Source organism: Notolepis coatsorum (genome assembly GCF_963971535.1).
Source record: "Notolepis coatsorum genome assembly, chromosome: 1".
NCBI classification, from domain to species: domain Eukaryota; kingdom Metazoa; phylum Chordata; class Actinopteri; order Aulopiformes; family Paralepididae; genus Notolepis; species Notolepis coatsorum.
The window spans coordinates 104,437,545-104,457,471 of record NC_140165.1 but is presented as its reverse complement, the minus strand read 5'-3'; the positions used below and the strand labels follow the sequence as shown (position 1 = coordinate 104,457,471).

At 46.1% G+C, this 19,927-nt stretch overlaps 1 protein-coding gene across 2 annotated transcripts in view; it reads left to right on the top strand.

Moving 5' to 3' along the window:
• The first annotated feature begins 4,069 nt into the window (after positions 1 to 4,069).
• LOC311235543 (cornifelin homolog B-like) overlaps positions 4,070 to 19,927 on the top strand; it is a 21,836-nt gene continuing 5,978 nt past the window's right edge. Inside the window, exons 1-3 of one of the 2 annotated variants that reach the window (XM_084323012.1) lie at positions 4,070 to 4,188; positions 4,762 to 4,884; positions 11,755 to 11,909. In XM_084323012.1, coding sequence (XP_084179138.1) covers positions 4,764 to 4,884; positions 11,755 to 11,909 — 276 coding nt within the window. In that variant the 5' untranslated portion in view covers positions 4,070 to 4,188; positions 4,762 to 4,763. Of the gene's footprint in view, positions 4,253 to 4,761; positions 4,885 to 11,754; positions 11,910 to 19,927 lie in introns of both variants that reach the window. The other variant, XM_084323011.1, reaches the window with a different exon arrangement.

The following is a 19,927-nucleotide window of genomic DNA, read 5'->3' as shown; positions in this document are numbered from 1 at the left end:
CAATGGGCAGATGCATTCATGTATAGCAAGTCTCTATAGTCAAGAACAGGCAAGAACTTTGGCCTAAGAGCTCTGGCCCCTATAGAAACAGGAGATGAGCGGTTAGGTCTGACGGGCAGGATTCACACGGCTGAGCTCTTCAGATCTCTATCTCAGACATGAGGGATTGTCCACAAACATACCGTGTTCGAGCCAATCAGCAATACCAACTGAGTCACGTGACTAAGTTGCCCACTACCTGCGTGAGCTTCTGCCTAAAAAAGTACAACGGGGCTCTATGGAGAAACCATGACATCTCCCCGACTAAAAGTTGTTTCAAACGAAAACGGCTGGATGTCATTTTGTCAAATCAGCATGGCTGTGATTGTGAGTCCTTGTGCACCTTTTACATATCCAGCTTTGGCATGGATTGAAGGTTTAGATTGCTAGCATGGCTAACAAATGCAATATATTGTAGTCTGCCCCATTGTCCTGACCAGGATTGCATTCCTTTTGCCCCCTTGATGCATGCATGCACACTGAGTGTGACGTATACATATACGCGTCTATTCGAAAGGCAACTGGTTTATGCTTCCACGTTCGCGTTTTGCGTTCTGATTGGCCACTGCTGTTTCTGGTGGCACAATCGTGTGATGGCAAGTTCTTTCACTGGTTAAGCTTAGGCACTCTTTCGAAGTTGGTTAAGGTTAGAGTTTGTCTTAGAGCATGGAGATAGAACGCCAGCCCTGATTCCAAACTCTAACCTTAACCAACTTCTAAAGAGTCGCCTAAGCTTAACCAGTGATAACTAGGCGTTAGGTAGTTTGCTGCTGGTCGAGGCGGAAATGGGCGCGTCACGCGATTGGGCGCACATGTCACATGACCAGAAACGTCAGTGGCCAATCAGATTAGCAAAATGCATAAACCGGTTGCCTTTCGAATAGACGCGTCCTGGACAAGCCCATGGTTGAATGAATGAATGAATGAAAACTTTATTTAACAGATTGCAGAATGGGTACAATACAGTATGGCTCAATACACACAATTGTTAAGGGGATGCAGACCTGAGAAAGACGTTTGTCTTGTTTCCATCAGAGTCCCCCATTTTCAATTCATATAGAATTAGTCTGGTAATTAAATGCAGGTGGTGAATTGCCGGCACATGTTGTTTCCACTGCTGTCTGCTGTCACAGTGAGAGAGTGCGTTCATGAGAAAAGTAAGTCATCAATAGCCTACAAGTGCCTATGGTTAATGATAGATAAATGTCATATGTAGCCTGCATTGCGTTGTTGAGATGCTGTGACATGCATTTGTGACTATGATTTGGTTTGCTACGTTGTGTTGCGTTGATCCATGCTGCTAATTGAGCTATGCTAATATGCTATATAGCATCTCTTCAGTTGTGTGTGTATTCTGGCTGCCATTGTATCTGCTAATTACTTGTATGTTCTGTTTATCTGTTACAGAAACCACTCACTCAATCACTCACTCATTCTTTGCTAGATTCACTCATTACCATTCTCATCCTCGTGTGGATGCTCATTGTTCATTCATCCTTGGCTTTACAAACTGGATGGAAATCACCTGTACTGAAGAAACCTTTATCATCCTAATTAAAATACAAAGGACTGTTCTGTCTCTGTGTCTGCTCTCTGACCGGAGACTGATAGTCTATCAGTGAGCTGGATGCAATCCTACCTGGAGGGGAGAGAACAGATGGTGGAGGAAGTAAACGGTACCCTACCCCCCCCCCCCCCCCCCTCCCAATGAGCTGTGGTGTTCCACAAGGAAGCATACTAGGACCGCTACTGTTCCTAATTTATGCAAATGACATGTCATCAGCTTGTGACTGCAACTTGTTCCTGTTCGCGGACGACTCAGCCCTGCTGGTCTCTGACAAGAACAAGTTATAGGTTGAAAAAAACTCGGAACTAGGCAAAATCTGCATATGGCTCGCTGATAACAAACTATCATTACACCTGGGCAAAACAGAGTCCATTCTCTTCGGTTCAAATAACAAACTCAGCAAGACAGACGGCTTCTCAGTTACAGTGGGTGACAATATTGTCACAAGGAAAGATGAAATTACCTACCTAGGTTCCATCCTAGAGGCAAATCTTTCCTGTGACAAAATGGCATCCAATGTAATTAAAAAAGTCAACCAACAAACTCGATTCTTGTACCGGATCTCCTCTCTGGTAAACAAGACTACCCTGAAGACTCTGGCAGGAGCACTCATTCAAGGGTACTACGACTATGCTTGCACCTCATGGTACCAAAGCACCTCAAAGGCACTAAAAACAAAATTACAAACATCTCAAAACAACTGGTCAGACTACTGCTTGACCTTACTCCTAGAACCCACCTCACCCCTGCCCACTTTGACAACCTAGGATGGCTTAGAGTAGACGACAGAGTACAGCAACTTGCAATGGGCCTGGTCTACAAGATACACTACACGACCAAGGTACCCATGTACATGTCAAAATACTTCCCAAAGGTCAGTGAATACCACGATCACAACACCAGAGGGAGCTCCACAAATCATGTTAAACCCAGATTCGGCTCAAATAAGGGACTAAACACGTTTCGCAATTATGCCACATCAATGTGGAACGCCCTACCCAAAGCTGTAAAGGAATGTGGATCACTACCCACTTTCAAAACCTCTCTCAAGGGACACCTACGGGAGACTGCAATTCAACACTGGCCCCTGTAAATATCCTAACCCAACCCCCTCCAATGTACAGTCATTTACCTAGTATGGTTTTGTCAATAGTCCAATGTACAATTTTGTTTGTTTGTACAGTGTCTCCTCCCCCCCCCCCCCTCAATGTACAGTTTTGCTTGTTTATACAGTGTGCCCCCCCCCCAACCACCTCCAATGTAAATTACCCAGTATGGTTGTCAATATCCCAATGTACCCAACCCCCCCCACCCAACCTCCTCCAATGTACAGTTTCTACGTCAAATGTATATACTCCCTTTTCTTGACTCCTTCTGTATCACAAACAGTACTGTATTTGCAAATCTGGTATGTCATAAATGTATAGATGTAGCAGTACTGACTATCTGTATGTCATGTATGTCATATATGTCCTGATGAATTGAAAATGGGGGACCCTGATGTAAACAAGATGAAAGTCTTTCTCTGGTCTGCATCCCCTTAACAATTGTGTGTATTGAGCTGTACTGTATTGTACCCATTCTGCAATCTGTTAATAAAGTTTTCAATCAATCAATCAATCAATGCAGCTTTACCAAGCTCTGACTGCATCAAAGGAACATTTAAATTGTAAAGGAATATATATTGTAACTATATTTATTGTAGCGCAAATATAACTGAGAGGGTATACATACCCTCATCTGCACCTTGACCTATTTACACTGCCTACTTGCCCTTATGCCCAGTTAAGGAAAGGTCACTTCAAGAATAGTATAGTATAACTTGAGATTGTATAAAATAGCATGTACAGAAAGACCCAGTGCCTCATCCGTAGCTAACAGTGTATTGCACTACCACAGGAACTAGCATGTCCTACCATGCTCTGTAAATAACTTATGTACATATACCGATATGCCCTACTCTGTTTACTTGTTTTATTGCACAATGTCGTTCTATTGGATTCTATTATATGTTATTACTATTGTATTATGCACATCATTGCAGGCAAGACCACCCGCATTTCATTGTATACTTGTATGCCGTGACAAATAAAACTCTTGACTTGACTTGACTTAATTCTATTGTTTACACTGCCTATTTATATTCTATTTTTATTTTCACTTCTCCACTGTACTATAATTCTATGACCTGTACCATGTCTTCTACTACCTGTACCTCCCCTCCCCTCCTCCACCATGCTGCGATGATACCTGAATTTCCCCAAGGGGATCAATAAAGGAATACCTTATCTTATCTTATCTTATTTAAATTAGTACAGGCCTACTGTAGGTCATGGACCAGTGTCACAGCAACACGGAGGATTCCTTGTTTCCTAGAGTCTAAACTCTTTCCTGTTTACCCTCAAACACCACCTGGGAGGAAAGGAGCGCATGTACAAAAACACGATAGTCCAGTTGACAAGACAGGGAGAGAGAGAGAGTAAACACTGAAGAAAGAGGCGGACCGCTGTCTTTTCCCATTCCTTGATATATAAGGGTTTTTAAACAAGGGCTTTGGTAGCTGAACAGAACACCATTAACCGGTGAGTTTCCTATTGTGTTCACTTGCAATGACATCACATGTGCTCCTCCCTCGTTCGCACTATGGTATGTGTTTTTCTGTTATATGTACAGTACAATAAAGATACGTTTTTAAGTGAATATTCTTTTTCTTGTCATAGAACAGAAACAATGTCTTATGAACAAGGCCACACAATGCGGCCATGTGGTAACTGTGTCCCTTTCCAAATGATTGAATTGAGCTTTGATGACTCCTTGTTTCCTCCTGTTGTCTCAATCAGTATTTCCAAAGTAGGCTGCGGATGAATACGTCCTGTATAATGTAACAATGTTACAAGCACTGGTCTTTAATTCAACAACTTAAAGAATACAATTCAAATACGGATTTCAAGGGGTAAAAGTATTCTGTATTTTTATATGACAACTAATAAAGAAACTTGAACTTGAAACTTGGGTACTACACCATTTTAAGAAACCTATCTGATGTATTACACACAGGGTGTCATTTTAGTCATTGCTTTCTTTAATGGCAGCAATAATTTTGTGACAGCAAATGGAATCTAACTGTTATGTTACCGTTTCTCCTCTGTGCTCAGGGATGGAGAGCGCAGGTATGTTGGGCCAGCCCCTGGTGGTGCAGGTCCAGCCGGAGGGCAGGGGGCAGGAGACGGGCCAGTGGAGCACAGGCCTGTGTGACTGCTGGCAGGACACGGGAGACTGTGAGTGTTTGAGTATTACCACTACCCTGCCCGCTAGACAGATCAGTATTACCACTACCCTGCCCGCTAGACAGATCAGTATTACCACTACCCTGCCCGCTAGACAGATCAGTATTACCACTACCCTGCCCGCTAGACAGATCAGTATTACCACTACCCTGCCCGCTAGACAGATCAGTATTACCACTACCCTGCCCGCTAGACAGATCAGTATTACCACTACCCTGCCCGCTAGACAGATCAGTATTACCACTACCCTGCCCGCTAGACAGATCAGTATTACCACTACCCTGCCCGCTAGACAGATCAGTATTACCACTACCCTGCCCGCTAGACAGATCAGTATTACCACTACCCTGCCCGCTAGACAGATCAGTATTACCACTACCCTGCCCGCTAGACAGATCAGTACGCCAATCATCTGGTCAAACATAATTTCAACTGAACGGCGTCATGTCAATGCAGCTGTATCCCTTTACGAAATGAGCCGGGATCATGTGGGTTAGTCTGGCTCATGTGGGTTAGTCTGGCTCATGTGGGTTAGCCTGGCTCATGTGGGTTAGTCTGGCTCATGTGGGTTAGTCTGGCTCATGTGGGTTAGTCTGGCTCATGTGGGTTAGTCTGGCTCATGTGGGTTAGTCTGGCTCATGTGGGTTAGTCTGGCTCATGTGGGTTAGTCTGGCTCATGTGTTAGACTGGCTCGTTCTCAAGTCGATCTGGTTCCACAAAGCAAGTTCAGCGTAGTTAACCCTTTCACTACCACACTACAGAAGGTTAACCTTTCACTGTCACACGACAATGGGTTAACCCTTTCACTACCACCACACTACAGAAGGTTAACCCTTTCACTAGAGTCTGTAGTGTGGTAGTGAAAGGGTTAACCTTCTGTATTGTCGCAGTGAACGGCTTAACCCTTTGGTAGTGTGGTAGGGAAAGGGTTAAGAAGAGTTCCATAGGTCGGTTAAATGTACCGTGTCATTCATGAGTTTGTTGTGACCGAAGCAGCAACTTCACATCAATCAGTCAATGCGGAGGGTGATATTGTATTACTTCTATTTGGGGGGGGGGTTGGATCTTCAGGGTAATGTAATCCTTGCACAACGGAAGAGACAAAGCAAGTGGTGTGTGTGTGTGCGTTATTTGTGTGTGCAAGTGTGTGTGTGTGTGTGTGTGTGTGTGTGCACGTGTGTTTGTGTGCATGTGTGTTGCCTTCTATTCATCATGTTGAATGATTCAAACCATGTTTTTGAGAAAAGTGCCTTCAGAGTTACACATACTGTACATGAATACAGTGCAAGTTCAAGTTGCTTTTGACTTTGCAAGTCAAAGTATTCATTGTAAATCCACTATATTTATACTTAGACATATGAAAGCCTTGTTTGATAAGAAAACATTTATTTTCATTTGAAAAGGATGCATCACAAATACTATTTCATAGTCTATCCACCAAGAAACATGTTGTTGGGAAACAATCGAGTCAATTGCAATCACGGTTCTCCTTGACCTGCATAACAAGCAGGCACTGTACCACCTTGTGAATGGCCCGCCCTCAAGCCCGCCCTCTTTTTCCATCCTCCAATGACAATTGTTGCTTCCCTCGTCTATTGTCACGTCTGCTATGTCAAACGTCTGTCAAATGGCCCAACTGTTGACCTATAGAATAATGACTTCACAGGAGTTTAATTTGATATGCCGTATTTATTAAGCACTACCATGGTTTTATTCCATTTTAATTAGTTGGTAAATTAGGTGTGTATGAACATACAGTAGATGTGTGGGTATATAGTTATGTACAGTTAATTATTCTTTAGCTACTTCATATAGTTTGATTATTTTATTATGGAGTTCGTCTTGTCTGTGTGTGTGTATACTAGTCCTTTTGTAATTTTTATTTGTAAGGTGATGTAAATATTATGTTGCAAAAAAAGGTTTTGTGGACCCCAGGAAGAATAGCTACTGCAATGCTGTAGCTAATTGGGGATCCCAATAAACTAAACCAAACTAATTCCTGAGGGGGATCCTGGCCATTATAATGTGTAGTGTTATAGTAATGGATTGTGAAGGGAGATATGAAGGGAGCACACACCTGGCTGACGGCGGAGTGCCCAACCTGCAAGGTGCCCAACCTTCTCATCGGGACCAAATAGGGGTTAAGTGTCTTGCTCAAGGACACTTCGACGCGCTGCCCGGGAATCGAACCTCTGGATTACCAGATGACTGCTCTACTGCCAGAGCCACTGGAGCCCCATGTGATTTCACAAGACGCACTCGGTCTTCGGACACATAAAAACATGCAGACTCTAAAACCTTAACCCTTCCACTGCGACAATACAGAAGGTTAACCCTTTCACTGCCACACGACAAAGGGTTGACCCTTTCACTACCACGCTACAGAAGGTTAGCCCTTTCACTGCCACACTACAGACGGTTAACCGTCTGTAGTGTGGCAGTGAAAGGGTTAACCTTCTGTAGTGTGGTAGTGAAAGGGTTAACACAGACAGGCTATAATGGCTGTGTACTGACCCATCAACACATCTAGGTCACGGTTGGGTAAATTATTCACCGTCATTTCTAGTCTGCCATTCATTCATCAAGTGTGCGCTTGTGTTGTGGGGCACCCGGCCGAGCCGGAGGCAATTAAAAAAAGAGACAGTTTAGAAAATAATATTTATTGCGAGGGGAATGGGGGTGGGGGAGTAACGCAACTTAAATCCTTCCCATCTGGGGTACTGGCTTCACCTGGCCTGAAGAGAGAGAGAGAGGGGGTACTGCCTTCACCTGGCCTGAAGAGAGAGATAGAGGGTACTGGCTTCACCTGGCCTGAAGAGAGAGAGAGAGAGAGGGGGTACTGGCTTCATCTGGCCTGAAGAGAGAGAGAGGGGGTACTGGCTTCACCTGGCCTGAAGAGAGAGAGAGAGAGAGGGGGTACTGGCTTCACCTGGCCTGAAGAGAGAGAGAGAGAGAGGGGGTACTGGCTTCACCTAGCCTGAAGAGAGAGAGAGAGAGAGGGGGTACTGGCTTCACCTGGCCTGAAGAGAGAGAGAGAGGGGGTACTGGCTTCACCTGGCCTGAAGAGAGAGAGAGAGAGAGAGAGAGAGGGGGTACTGGCTTCACCTGGCCTGAAGAGAGAGAGAGGGGGGGTACTGGCTTCACCTGGCCTGAAGAGAGAGAGAGAGGGGGTACTGGCTTCATCTGGCCTGAAGAGAGAGAGAGGGGGTACTGGCTTCACCTGGCCTGAAGAGAGAGAGAGAGAGAGGGGGTACTGGCTTCACCTGGCCTGAAGAGAGAGAGAGAGAGAGAGGGTACTGGCTTCAACTGGCCTGAAGAGAGAGAGAGAGAGGGGGTACTGGCTTCACCTGGCCTGAAGAGAGAGAGAGAGGGGGTACTGGCTTCACCTGGCCTGAAGAGAGAGAGAGGGGGTACTGGCTTCACCTGGCCTGAAGAGAGAGAGAGAGGGGGTACTGGCTTCACCTGGCCTGAAGAGAGAGAGGGGGTACTGGCTTCACCTGGCCTGAAGAGAGAGAGAGAGGGGGTACTGGCTTCACCTGGCCTGAAGAGAGAGAGAGAGAGGGGGTACTGGCTTCACCTGGCCTGAAGAGAGAGAGAGAGAGGGGGTACTGGCTTCACCTGGCCTGAAGAGAGAGAGAGAGGGGGTACTGGCTTCACCTGGCCTGAAGAGAGAGAGAGAGGGGGTACTGGCTTCACCTGGCCTGAAGAGAGAGAGAGAGGGGGTACTGGCTTCACCTGGCCTGAAGAGAGAGAGAGAGGGGGTACTGGCTTCACCTGGCCTGAAGAGAGAGAGAGAGAGAGAGAGGGGGTACTGGCTTCACCTGGCCTGAAGAGAGAGAGAGGGGGTACTGGCTTCACCTGGCCTGAAGAGAGAGAGAGAGGGGGTACTGGCTTCACCTGGCCTGAAGAGAGAGAGGGGGTACTGGCTTCACCTGGCCTGAAGAGAGAGAGAGAGGGGGTACTGGCTTCACCTGGCCTGAAGAGAGAGAGAGAGAGGGGGTACTGGCTTCACCTGGCCTGAAGAGAGAGAGAGAGAGGGGGTACTGGCTTCACCTGGCCTGAAGAGAGAGAGAGAGGGGGTACTGGCTTCACCTGGCCTGAAGAGAGAGAGAGAGGGGGTACTGGCTTCACCTGGCCTGAAGAGAGAGAGAGAGGGGGTACTGGCTTCACCTGGCCTGAAGAGAGAGAGAGGGGGTACTGACTTCACCTGGCCTGAAGAGAGAGAGAGGGGGTACTGGCTTCACCTGGCCTGAAGAGAGAGAGAGAGGGGGTACTGGCTTCACCTGGCCTGAAGAGAGAGAGAGAGAGAGAGAGGGGGTACTGGCTTCACCTGGCCTGAAGAGAGAGAGAGGGGGTACTGGCTTCACCTGGCCTGAAGAGAGAGAGAGGGGGTACTGGCTTCACCTGGCCTGAAGAGAGAGAGAGAGGGGGTACTGGCTTCATCTGGCCTGAAGAGAGAGAGAGGGGGTACTGGCTTCACCTGGCCTGAAGAGAGAGAGAGGGGGTACTGGCTTCACCTGGCCTGAAGAGAAAGAGAGGGGGTACTGGCTTCACCTGGCCTGAAGAGAGAGAGAGAGGGGGTACTGGCTTCACCTGGCCTGAAGAGAGAGAGAGAGAGAGAGAGAGAGAGAGAGAGAGAGAGAGAGAGGGGGTACTGGCTTCACCTGGCCTGAAGAGAGAGAGAGAGAGGGGGTACTGGCTTCACCTGGCCTGAAGAGAGAGAGAGAGAGAGGGGGTACTGGCTTCACCTGGCCTGAAGAGAGAGAGAGGGGGTACTGGCTTCACCTGGCCTGAAGAGAGAGAGGGGGGGGGGTACTGGCTTCACCTGGCCTGAAGAGAGAGAGAGAGGGGGTACTGGCTTCACCTGGCCTGAAGAGAGAGAGAGAGGGGGTACTGGCTTCACCTGGCCTGAAGAGAGAGAGAGAGAGGGTACTGGCTTCACCTGGCCTGAAGAGAGAGAGAGAGAGGGTACTGGCTTCACCTGGCCTGAAGAGAGAGAGAGGGGGTACTGGCTTCACCTGGCCTGAAGAGAGAGAGAGAGGGGGTACTGGCTTCACCTGGCCTGAAGAGAGAGAGAGGGGGTACTGGCTTCACCTGGCCTGAAGAGAGAGAGAGAGGGGGTACTGGCTTCATCTGGCCTGAAGAGAGAGAGAGGGGGGGTACTGGCTTCACCTGGCCTGAAGAGAGAGAGAGAGAGGGGGTACTGGCTTCACCTGGCCTGAAGAGAGAGAGAGAGGGGGTACTGGCTTCACCTGGCCTGAAGAGAGAGAGAGGGGGTACTGGCTTCACCTGGCCTGAAGAGAGAGAGGGGGGGGGTACTGGCTTCACCTGGCCTGAAGAGAGAGAGAGAGGGGGTACTGGCTTCACCTGGCCTGAAGAGAGAGAGAGAGAGAGAGAGAGGGGGTACTGGCTTCACCTGGCCTGAAGAGAGAGAGAGAGGGTACTGACTTCACCTGGCCTGAAGAGAGAGAGAGAGGGGGTACTGGCTTCACCTGGCCTGAAGAGGGAGAGAGGGGGTACTGACTTCACCTGGCCTGAAGAGAGAGAGAGAGGGGGTACTGGCTTCACCTGGCCTGAAGAGAGAGAGAGAGGGGGTACTGGCTTCACCTGGCCTGAAGAGAGAGAGAGGGGGTACTGGCTTCACCTGGCCTGAAGAGAGAGAGAGGGGGTACTGGCTTCACCTGGCCTGAAGAGAGAGAGGGGGGGGGGGTACTGGCTTCACCTGGCCTGAAGAGAGAGAGAGAGGGGTACTGGCTTCACCTGGCCTGAAGAGAGAGAGAGAGAGGGTACTGGCTTCACCTGGCCTGAAGAGAGAGAGAGAGAGGGTACTGGCTTCACCTGGCCTGAAGAGAGAGAGAGAGAGAGATAGAGAGAGAGAGAGGGTACTGGCTTCACCTGGCCTGAAGAGAGAGAGAGAGGGGGTACTGGCTTCACCTGGTCTGAAGAGAGAGAGAGAGGGTACTGGCTTCACCTGGCCTGAAGAGAGAGAGAGAGAGGGGGTACTGGCTTCACCTGGCCTGAAGAGAGAGAGAGAGAGAGAGGGGGTACTGCCTTCACCTGGCCTGAAGAGAGAGAGGGGGGGGGGGTACTGGCTTCACCTGGCCTGAAGAGAGAGAGAGAGAGAGAGAGGGGGGGTACTGGCTTCACCTGGCCTGAAGAGAGAGAGAGAGGGGGTACTGCCTTCACCTGGCCTGAAGAGAGAGAGAGAGGGGGTACTGCCTTCACCTGGCCTGAAGAGAGAGAGAGAGGGGGTACTGGCTTCACCTGGCCTGAAGAGAGAGAGAGGGGGTACTGACTTCACCTGGCCTGAAGAGAGAGAGAGAGGGGGTACTGGCTTCACCTGGCCTGAAGAGAGAGAGAGAGGGGGTACTGGCTTCACCTGGCCTGAAGAGAGAGAGAGAGGGGGTACTGGCTTCACCTGGCCTGAAGAGAGAGAGAGGGGGGTACTGGCTTCACCTGGCCTGAAGAGAGAGAGAGCCCCTCCCCTTCCGAAACCGGATGTCCCGCCTCCTAAACCGTATGTCCCGCCTCCTTTAACCTCTCGACCAATCAGAGAAGCCCTAAGGGGTAATAAATCATCTCAAAAAGGGGGCGTGGTTACAATCCATCAAACTTGGCTATATGCCCTTATAAGGTATGACATACCCAGAAGTCCCGCCTCCTTAAACCTCTCGACCAATCAGAGAAGCCCAAATGGGCGTGGCTACAACCAATCAATCTGACAGGTGGTGCATACTTAACCTCTCTCTTGCGTGTGTGTTGTAATCTGATTACTGTGTTTTAGTTTTATTATAATTTGTTTCTTTTACAGTAAAAGTATCAGTTTTTTAATCAAGCATCATCCTTGCCTGTGTGTTCCAGGCTGCCTGGCCCTGTGCTGTCTCCCTGTGTTCACCTGTAAGGTGACGATGGCAGTAGGAGCCTGTCCCTGCCTGCCCCTGCTGGACTGTATCGGCTGTGTGCCGTCTGCCTCTCTGGCCATGAGAGCCTCTGTCAGAGAGCGATACGGCATAGAGGTATAACGCGTATCTATCTGTCTGTTCATCTATCGATCTATCGACACTGTACACTGTACATTGGAATATTGACAAAGCCATACATGGTCATTTACTGTACATTGGAGGGGGTTGGGTTAGGACATTTGCAGGGGCCAGTTTCGAATTGCAGTCTCCCGTAGGTGTTCTTTGAGAGTGTTTTTGAAAGTGGGTAGTGATTTACAGAGCTTATACCTAACCAGTACCATGGTTTAAATGAAAATCTAAGTCTGTGACTCTGTCTGTCTGTCTGTCTGTCTGTCTGTCTGTCTGTCTGTCTGTCTGTCTGTCTGTCTGTCTGTCTGTCTGTCTGTCTGTCTGTCTGTCTGTCTGTCTGTCTGTCTGTCTGTCTCTCTCTCTCTCTATCTCTCTCTGTCTGTCTGTCTGTTTGTCTCTCTCTCTCTCTCTGCCTGTCTCTCTGTCTGCCTGCCTGTCTCTCTGCCTGGTGGCCTGCCTGCATGACCCACGTCTCACAGAGGAAACAAGGTGTATGATGTGCATAATATATAGACTCCCGTGAACTTCATGTGTAATATGACGGCAAAATTCCTGGCAGGCAGGCAGGCAGGCAGGCAGGCAGGCAGGCAGGCAGATAGGTAGGCAGGCAGGCAGATATGCAGGGTTATACGTAAATATATTACATATTGATATAACATAATACATTATGTACCTTATTCCTGTAGTTGATAAGTACTTTATTTACATATTTTAAGCGACATTGGGCTTGACCTGGTGGTATGGAGCACAGTGTTGCTGGGGAAAGAGACCAAGTATTCTCAGTCAACCTAGCATGTTTACAGATTGAAATCCCCAGGGATGCTTTTCAACAGTAGAAGATCCTAAATCCACCGAGTGGTTTCTCCTGCATTCACTCACACGTCAGTGTTATCACCTGTGTGGTTTCTCCTGCATTCACTCACACGTCAGTGTTATCACCTGTGTGGTTTCTCCTGTGTTCACTCATACGTCAGTGATATCACCTGTGTGGTTTCTCCTGTGTTCACTCACACGTCAGTGATATCACCTGTGTGGTTTCTCCTGTGTTCACTCATACGTCAGTGATATCACCTGTGTGGTTTCTCCTGCGTTCATTCACACGTCAGTGATATCACCTGTGTGGTTTCTCCTGTGTTCACACATGACTTGACTTAAACCCTTTTGCTCTTTGGGGAGCATAGGTCATTCATGAAATCTCTCCAGCTGGTTCGGTGTTGGGCGATTTTCTCTGCTTCCTTCCATGATGTTCTTTCTTCCTTGAGATCCGCCTCGACAGACCTTCTCCAGCTGTTTCTGGGTCTTCCTGGCTTTCTTTTCCCCTGTGGGTTCCAGGTTAAGGCCTGCCTGGTTGTGTTGGAGGATGGTTTTCTCAGGGTGTGTCCAATCCAGCCCCATTTCCTGCATTTGATTAGGGTTTCAAGTGGTTCTTGTTGAGTGGTTTGCCAGAGCTGTTCGTTTGTGATGGTGTTTGGCCAGTAGATTCCCAGGATCTGTCGTAAACATCTGTTTATGAAGGTTTGCAGTTTGTTTGAGGTTGCTTTTGTTGTTCTCCATGTTTCTGCTCCGTATAATAGAACTGATTTGACATTGGTGTTGAAGATGCGGAGTTTGGTCTTTGTGGAGATGTGGTTTGAATTCCATGTTTGCTTCAGTATTAAAAATGCTGTTCTTGCCTTCCCTATTCTTGCTTTGATGTCTTTGTCGCTACCTCCGTCCTTCCCCACGATGCTTCCCAGGTATGTGAAGGTGTCCACCTCGTCCAGTGCTTCTCCGTCCAGTTGTAGGGCCTCTTCTAAATTGTGGTTCATCTTCATCTCCTTTGTTTTTGCTTTATTGATGTGTAGTCCTGTGGTAGCTGCAATTGTGGCAAGTTTTGTGAGTTTGGTCTGCATTTGTGTTTGTGTGTGTGAGAGGAGGACTATGTCGTCGGCAAAGTCTAAATCCTCTAATTGAGACCACATTGTCCACTGAATGCCCAGATTTTGTTCGGCTGTGGTTTGTTTCATGATCCAGTCGACTGCCAGAAGAAAGAGGAAAGGGGACAGTAGGCAGCCCTGTCTGACTCCTGTCTCTACTGTAAAGCTGTCTGTGAGCTGGCCGTTGTGTATTACTCTGCAGGATGATTGTAGGTACAGGTGTTGGATGATGGTTATGAACTTCGTTGGGATACCGTAATGTGCCATGAGTTTCCATATAGTGTCTCTGTCTAGACTGTCGAATGCTTTGTGGAAGTCGATGAATGTGAGGTGGAGAGATGTGTTCCATTCCAGGGTCTGTTCTATGATAATGCGGAGGGTGGCAATGTGATCTGTACATGATCTGTCCTGTTCACACATACGTCTGTGATATTATATGGGGCTTTTCACCAGCATCCGTAACGGCAAGACTGCGTGTTCTTTTGTCACGTCAGGGTGTTGTTTACCCGCATCTGCAACAGGCCACACCTGAGGAACAGACAAGGGAACAGTTTAGTAGGAGGGGGCTGATCAACCCTCCATGACCTGTTGGGCTTCAAATGTTTATGTGTCTAAATGGTAAATGGCTGCATTTATATAGCTGCTTTTATCGAAAGCACTTTACAATTTGTTCCTCACATTTTACCCATTCACTCACACATTCACACACCGACGGCAGAGGCAACCATGCAAGGTGCCAACCTGCTCATCGGGAGCAGTTAGGGGTTAAGTGTCTTGCTCAAGGACACTTCGACAAGCTGCCTGGGAGGAGCGGAAATCGAACCGGGAACCTCCGGATTACCACACGACTGCTCTACCTTCTGAGCCACTTGTCTACGGTAGTGAGGAACGGCCAGGTGTTTCCCTTCTAAAGATGAGATGAGATGAGATGAGATATCCATGGGGGAGTGGAGGTACAGATATTTTATTTTATTTTATTTTATTTTATTTTATTTTATTTTATTTTATTAAGGATCCACATTAGCTGGTGCCATAGCAACCAGCTGGTCTTCCTGGGGTCCACACTGTAAATGCAGCAGAGGTTTTGAGGCATTTATCTAAAAATAAAAGATCTTCTTTTTTTTTTTTTGATCCACTTTTTCTCCCATTTTCTATATTTTCTCCCATCCCAATTTCGTATCATCCAATTCAACCCTCCCCTGTCACGAACGCTGTTTCTTGCCTCCCACAAGCCGGCTGCAGTGAGGACTAAGTCATACATAGCACAAGTCCCCTCCGGTACTTGAGGTAACAGCAGTCGCATCTTTTCACCTGCGCAGCTCGATCTATCAGTGTCGAGGAGTAACGCGTGGGAGGCTCACGCTGCCCCCGACACTTCCTGATTCTACTGCGCAGGCGCACCAACTGACTTGTAGGAGTCGCTTGTTCACAACGTTCGATCCCCACCCTTCAGTTTTTCCCTCCCCGTAATACGGCCAATGTGTATTACTGCGGACGACCAGCCAAACTGAAAAACAATGTGGAGAGCTGGATTCGAACACGCGAATCCTAGCGTCTCCACACTGGTGGCGAGTGCCTTAGACCACTACACCACCTAGCCGCCCTAATAAAAGATCTTCTTAAAGTGTTGGTTTTTGGACCTGGTAATTCAAGCTGCCCATTACTGGAACCTCTAGTGTAATGATCATGCACAGTATTACTATAACCAATCTGTTTATGTATAAAAACAGGAGTTTTACTGCTCATAAAACAGATATGGGCAGGGTAATAGAAGAAATACATAAATACTGGCAATAGGCCTACAATTGTATCTGATTATAAAAATATGAGTGTACAACAGTGTAAACAATATTATTAACTCTGAATATAAAAATATGAGGTAAAAAAGGTTAAACTTCAACTTCAAACTTCATTTGTGCAGTGGTTAAAAGACAACATACAGTCACAATACTCATCATCGCTATAAAAAAAAAACACCAACTGCATTAAAACTACAGTACTTAAAAGCATGATATATTCAAATCCATATTGAGCAATTCATGTTATATGCTATATGTATATAAATAATAAATAATAATAATAATAATACAGATGATGATATGCGTCCATCAGGTGGAAGGGGAGTCTGTTGTTAAATAGTCCAACGTCCTTGGGGGCAGTCCGGCCTCCACCAGACCTAGGCGTTCAGCACTCTGATGGAAACAAAGGTTCAGATGAGGGTCTGTATGCCCTATCGGTTATATTACATGTTACAATAAATATAGGCAAGAAATTATTTTAATCTGAATATATACTATGAGTAAAAGTAAACAGTATACACAAGGTGTAGTATACACAAGGTACCCTAACTGGCACCCTAAAGCCCCGATCCATGGTGGGGTACATTTACCATACGCACATTCCTGAAGAGTTTGGTCGGTAGATGGGAAATTAGATTTTAGAACTTATAGTCTTCAGTTCATGGAGGGTTAAAGTCAATCAACTAGAGAACGTCTCCGTTCCAATGTCTTGTTTATGTTGGTGTGGGCCTATCCATTTGTTTACATGTTGAATGACTGATTGGACCTTTAATACAGATAAACAAAGAGTAACAAGTCAAGTCAAGTACATTTTATTTATATAGCACATTTTAAACAACAGCAGTTGACAAAGTGCTGAACAACTTACATAAAATCCAAGATAGTATATTCAAACCATATCAAAGCATTTAATTTAAAACATATAGATTAAAATCACATTAAAACTAAGCGGATGCTCTGCACAAGGGATTTAGAAGGCCAGGCTGAATAGATGGGTTGCAGCGATTTAAAAGTGGCAAGTGACTGGGCAGACCTAATCATATTAGGGCAGCCACAGCAAAGGCTTGATCACCTCTGGTTTTATAGCCTTGCTCTTGGGACGTCCAGGAGCATCTGGTTAGAGGACCTCGGAGCTCTGGACGGGGTGTGGAAATGCAGGAGATCTGCGAGGTATAGGGAGGTGCAAGACCATTTAGGGCTTAAAAGATTATATCAATAACTATATTAATTAAAATCAATCCTGTACTGGACCGGAAGCCAGTGAAGGGCGGATAGGACGGGTGTTATAATGTTCTCGCTTCCGTGTGCCAGTCAGAGTCGTGCCGCAGCACGCACACACACACACACACGCACACGCACGCAGGCACGCATGCACGCACATACACAATCGAGAAGGAGCAACTTGGTTCTTGACGGCATCTGCGAGGAGCCTGGGGAGACCTGGGCGCAAACCGAGGAAAAGGTGAAGAACATTCTTGTGGACAAGCTCAAGCTTCAACGAGGCATTGAGATTGAGCGAGCCACCGCACTGGGAAGCCAGCCGCTCACAACACCAGACCTAGTGGTGAAGTTCTTGAGGTTCAAGGACAGATGAGCGGTTTTGGAGAGAGCCAAAAATCTAAGAGGGATGAACATCTACATTAATGAAGATTACACTCACGCAGTCAGAATGAAAAGGAAAGAGCTACTCCCTAAATTGAGGGAAGCCCGGGAGAGGGGTGAGATTGCCTTTCTGAGGCATGACAAGCTGATCATTCGCCCCCCACAGCACCCCAGAGCCTAATTGTATCACTGGACTTTTAAATTGAGTGCCAGCAGGGGGCGCACGATTTATCGCTTGAATGCCAGCCTTTTGGGACTGATTTTCCGATATTTCATGATTTTCGCGGAGCTATTTCTATATTCTATATTATGGCTATGTGTCTAATACGCCTGTCGCTTATCAATGACTTGCTTCCAGTCAACATGTAGGAAACAGATTGTTTTTTCATCGGTACATTTCCGTTTTATACCGTTTTGAAAAACGGACGTTTTTGGAAATTTCTAGAAAAAATAAAAAGATTCCGCAGGAATCACCCTTTAGTGGAATACACACAACACGTTGTCATTTTCCGGCTGATTTATGAATCGTTTTCAAATAAATGCTAGATTATCGATAGTATATGTGTACTTATGCACGCTAGAGAAGCAGGCTGAAAAATCGATTATCTATGACCTGGTCAGCGCTAACGTCATATACACACATACACAAATAGGGGACACGTTGTGAAATATGTGAAAAAAACATCTGATTACCCCAAGACTGGTAAAATAGATTCCTTACCTCACATCAGATGTTCTGCAAAAAGATTATTCCAATTCCTGATCGCCATTCCAAATATCGATCGCGTTTATTGATCCAACGTTATGTACTGGAAACACATATTCCACGCTGCTCTGAGGGTCCCCAATGAATGTAGTAGTCTCGGGTTACATTGCCTGAGAAGTAAAATGTGGAATCCGGTTTTTCCCCCCCCATGCATTTCCATTGAGTCCAATCCAATGGGTGCAATACCATCCGGGAGACGATAGGGGGCGGTATTTGCCCTTTTATAGGTCAGAGCCAGTCCCAATGATAACGTGAGGCTGGATTGATGAAAAATGAATGGATATCGCTAATAAAAGCAATAACGATTAAATAACGAGATTTCTCATCGTTGGCACTCAACGCATGGCGGCCAACAACGAGTTTCTCGTCGTTGGCACTCAAAGTGTTAAAGGTATGTCTGATATGACCTAATCATGAACACATGACAATAGTGTCACACTCTGTTAATCTGCCAAAGAAGGGTATGTTACTTGCTCATTTGAATGTGTGTAGTCTGAGTGAGGAACAAGGTGCATGAATTATGCCATTTGGTAGAATCAAATAATATACACATACTTGCTATCTCAGAAACACACCTGGACTCATCTTTTGGTGATTCAGAGGTTGCAATGCATGGTTACAATCTGTTCAGAAAGGATAGCGATAAGAATGGTGGTGGAGTTCTGATTTATGTACAGAATCATCAATCCAGTTACAACTTAATGAGAAATGAAATAGAAGCCTTATGGTTAAAAATACAATTGCCAAATTAAAAATTTAAACCCATATTAATTGGATGCTGTTATAGTGCCAGTTCAAATTATCTAGATGGTATATGTGAAATGTTAGACAACACAGCTGATTGTAATAGTGAAATATATTTCATGGGAGAAATGCCCCATGTGGAACAAGATTGCATTAGCTGCCAAAATGTGTAATATGACTCAGGTAATGACATCACCAACCAGAATGGCTACAAATAAACATGTGGCCATTACAACAACCTGCATTGATCATATATACTAACAGGCCAGAGCATTGCACTAAAGTGTTGTCACTTACAGTTGGTTTTAGTGATCATAGTTGCTAAGACCAAAATACCTAAAGCTGGCTCCAAGATCAATTATAGAAGGTCTTATAAGGGTTTTAATCCGGCGCAATTTGTGGAGGAGGTAAAGAATAAGCAATGGTTTGATGTTTTCCATGAAGAAGCCCCAGAAAAAGCACTGGGAGTATTCATGAAGTATTTCATGGGGATTGCCGATCAGCATGCTCCAATGAGAAAATGGTCGGCACGGTCAAATTGTGCACCTTGGTTGAATAATGAGATGAGAAGTTTGATGGTCCAACGAGATGATGCAAAAGAAACTGCAAATAGAACAGGTAATCTATGTGACAAACAACATTACTGTAAACTAAGAAACGCGGTAACCAAATTGAATAAATGTAGAAAGAGGGAATACTACATGCAGAAAATCAGTGATTCTAAAAATGATGGGAAAAGATTATGGAGAACGTTAAATAACATAATGGGGAGGAACTCAAACATGCATCCTTCCTTTATAGAAACAGAGGGTAAATCCCTTACCAAGCCAGCAGATATTGCAAATAATTTTAATGATTACTTTACAAATAAAGGAGACAAGCTGAGGAATGCCATGGGTGCAGTCAAGGACACAATGTCACATCACATCATTAAAGATTGTATCATGAGGGGAAAGCAGTGCATGTTTGAGTTCCACCATGTTACAGAAGAAAATGTTGAAAATATGCTTTTACACCTGTCTGATGATAAATCTCCTGGTATTGACAACTTGGATGATAAACTGCTCAAAATGACTGCCAAATACATATCTAAGCCATTAAGTCACATATTCAATAAATGTTTAGAGCAAGGTGTGTCCCCCGAGATCTGGAAGGAAGCCAAGGTTATCCCATTAC